This window comes from Aspergillus bombycis (assembly GCF_001792695.1).
Source record: "Aspergillus bombycis strain NRRL26010 chromosome Unknown contig00306, whole genome shotgun sequence".
NCBI classification, from domain to species: domain Eukaryota; kingdom Fungi; phylum Ascomycota; class Eurotiomycetes; order Eurotiales; family Aspergillaceae; genus Aspergillus; species Aspergillus bombycis.
In genome coordinates, this window is record NW_019170308.1 from 54 (window position 1) to 2,577 (window position 2,524).

Below are 2,524 nucleotides of genomic sequence, written 5' to 3' on the forward strand. Positions count from 1 at the left end.
TTGTCCATCACCACTAACATTTTCGTGAACCGGGGTCTGGGAAATGATAATGACCAGCTGCGGTTACAAGAAGACATCAATGTCTTGATGCAGTGTTTAGAGGTATGCAAGGTGGCTAATGAAGTTTCCCAGCAGAAGGTATACCCAATTGAGGAAGTGGTTACCAATGGTGATAGTGACCAAATAGTAGTTAAATCCAATGGCTATCACATAGTGGATATCATTCCAGCAAACCCAACACCTGAACAGCTCAACAAGTGATTATCTATCACTCATGGCTTGCATCAATCCACGTGATATCCTTTGTCATTTCTCCCCCGACCAGCGTCTAAGAAGAATACATATAATGCTGTTTGTCTTCTTAAGGCTTACTTGTTTGTTAATAAATAGGCTGGAAAGGGTCTGTTAAGTCTTTATCGACTTATACACCTTGCAACACAGAACTGGATAAAAAAAGAACCGATGCACAGAGAATATATTAAAGGTAATAGACCGCCTACATAAAATGTTCCATGACAGCAGCTGTAGCAATCGAAACTATGACAACCGTATCTACCTTATACATTGCTGGTATTAGGAGAAAGTGAGATTTAGAAGTAAAAAGAGAAATTATTAACTTTTGCCAGAATATTGAGACTTGCTTGTATAGCGATGGGAGATATAATAACACAGAAGAGCTATAGGTACAGATGGTAGAGACTCACAAGCAGATACTAGGGCCAGAGCATCCCTTTACTCTTACCAGCATAGCCAACCTGGCATCAACATACCTAAGTCAAGGACAACGGAAGGAAGCAGAAAAGCTACATGTACAAGTAATAGAGACTTTCAAGCAGGCGCTCGGGCCAAAGCATCCTTACAGTCTGACCCGCATACACAATCTTTCCTTTACCTGGGAGTACATAGGAAAACTCTGCAATTCCTTGATGTTGATGAAAAAATGTGTTGAACTTTACGTCGAACTGTTTAGCCCTTACCATCATATACTCTCTCTTCCTCTAGGGTTCCTCACCAGATAAGCCCCCACGAATAGCGGTTTAACAGGAAAGTGATCAAAATTCTCTAAATCTCTAAGGCCATCATTATATGAGCGTGCCTTTCTCTGATCACCGTAGCGTCGAACTCGCAGGTGAACCCATTAAATCAAAACCAGACTCTGCAACGCACCGAAAGCGACCACTTTTCAAAACAATTTTTTGGAGAGAGTAACAGTTCCACATGACACAGAAAAGATTGTTTGCCTTATAATCACTAGAAATAATCTATTATATCAGCTTTTAGGCGTGTCTCATGATGCCTATGTTGTCTAAAGCTCTATTCCAGTAAGAATAGGTTCCATAAAGTACTGAAATGGTTGTTCTGGCTGACCGTAGCACCCGCCTTGGCGCCCCCCTTTATGATTGGTTATTCTGCGATACCTCATTATACATTGATCTTCATGGGTGCTGTTAGAATCAGGTAATTTCTTCAGCTTTTCGTATTATATATTGTTTCTATGTATCGTCTCAGGCCACAACATGTGAAGCGCGTCTTCCAGTGGAAAAAGTCGCATAATTATTTATACTCTATACCCGTTTTAGTGTGGCTTGGCACTAGGGCTGGAAAACAATCCCAAAGTCATCGAGCATGAAACTAATTTCGAAATAATCTGTATCATTCATGCTATTAATTGAGACCTCAGATAATGTCCCTCCTCCTTGCCTAAGTCCGCAGCCAGTTTAACAGACTGAGAGGGTCTACATATCCAAAAGATAAAGAATACTCAGTTCTTCTCTTGAGATATTATCGACCGCAGATCGGCAAAAGCGGAATCACGAGATGAGGCTGCTTGCATCTCCCTTACTAGATTGCCCACATCTTCTTCGTTCCCAGACCGCAGGATATCGATTAAGTACATGGAGATATGTCGGTGGATTTCTGCGTCTTTCTCTGCAGCCTTCTGTGTTAATCTTCGCCGTTTATCAGTTAAAGGCTCGAAAGAACACTCGGACTTCGATGCAGCGCATGCCTCGCAAGGAGGCGGGCCACTGCACTTTCAAATATGAGCACTTAAAAGTAGAGAATGGGGCACGAAAACAGTACGTACTTTCACCCTTTTTCGTTGACAGGATGTACAAGCTAAACCCCGCCGCTTTGACTTTCTCTCAACGCGGAGAATGGGGGTATGACGCCTATCAGGACCACGATATTCTGCAGGCAATAGTGTTCTAGGTTGGGCTGCGGGACTGGTCATTGTCAATGATCGAGCTAGTGCTGGTCTGTAGTGAAGACAAGAGCTGAGAAAATGTATAACTGACGAGATCAGACTTACAGGAAATGCTCGCCGACGGTTCTCTATAAGACACTTTTTTGCTCCTCTTTGTTGGCTTATCGATGTTTGCTGTTTCTCAAATAACTGCCGCTGATTATGCATGTTTGCTCAGACAAACAAAGGCTGGGCTTATGGAGACAAAGAAACCAGCGTAACATGGGTCCTTGTGTAACATTAATTTTACAGATTTATCCTCGTCTTTTCTTTTGTTTC

At 42.3% G+C, this 2,524-nt stretch overlaps 1 protein-coding gene across 1 annotated transcript; it reads right to left on the bottom strand.

The window, feature by feature from the left end:
• Positions 1-1,762: 1,762 nt before the first annotated feature.
• On the bottom strand, positions 1,763-2,233 carry ABOM_012255 (Zn(II)2Cys6 transcription factor domain-containing protein; the record flags this gene model as incomplete). Its single annotated transcript, XM_022539382.1, has 2 exons — positions 1,763-2,032; positions 2,087-2,233. 2 exons carry the CDS (start codon positions 2,231-2,233, stop codon positions 1,763-1,765), a joined length of 417 nt encoding a protein of 138 aa, XP_022382856.1.
• Between the last annotated feature and the right edge of the window lie 291 nt (positions 2,234-2,524).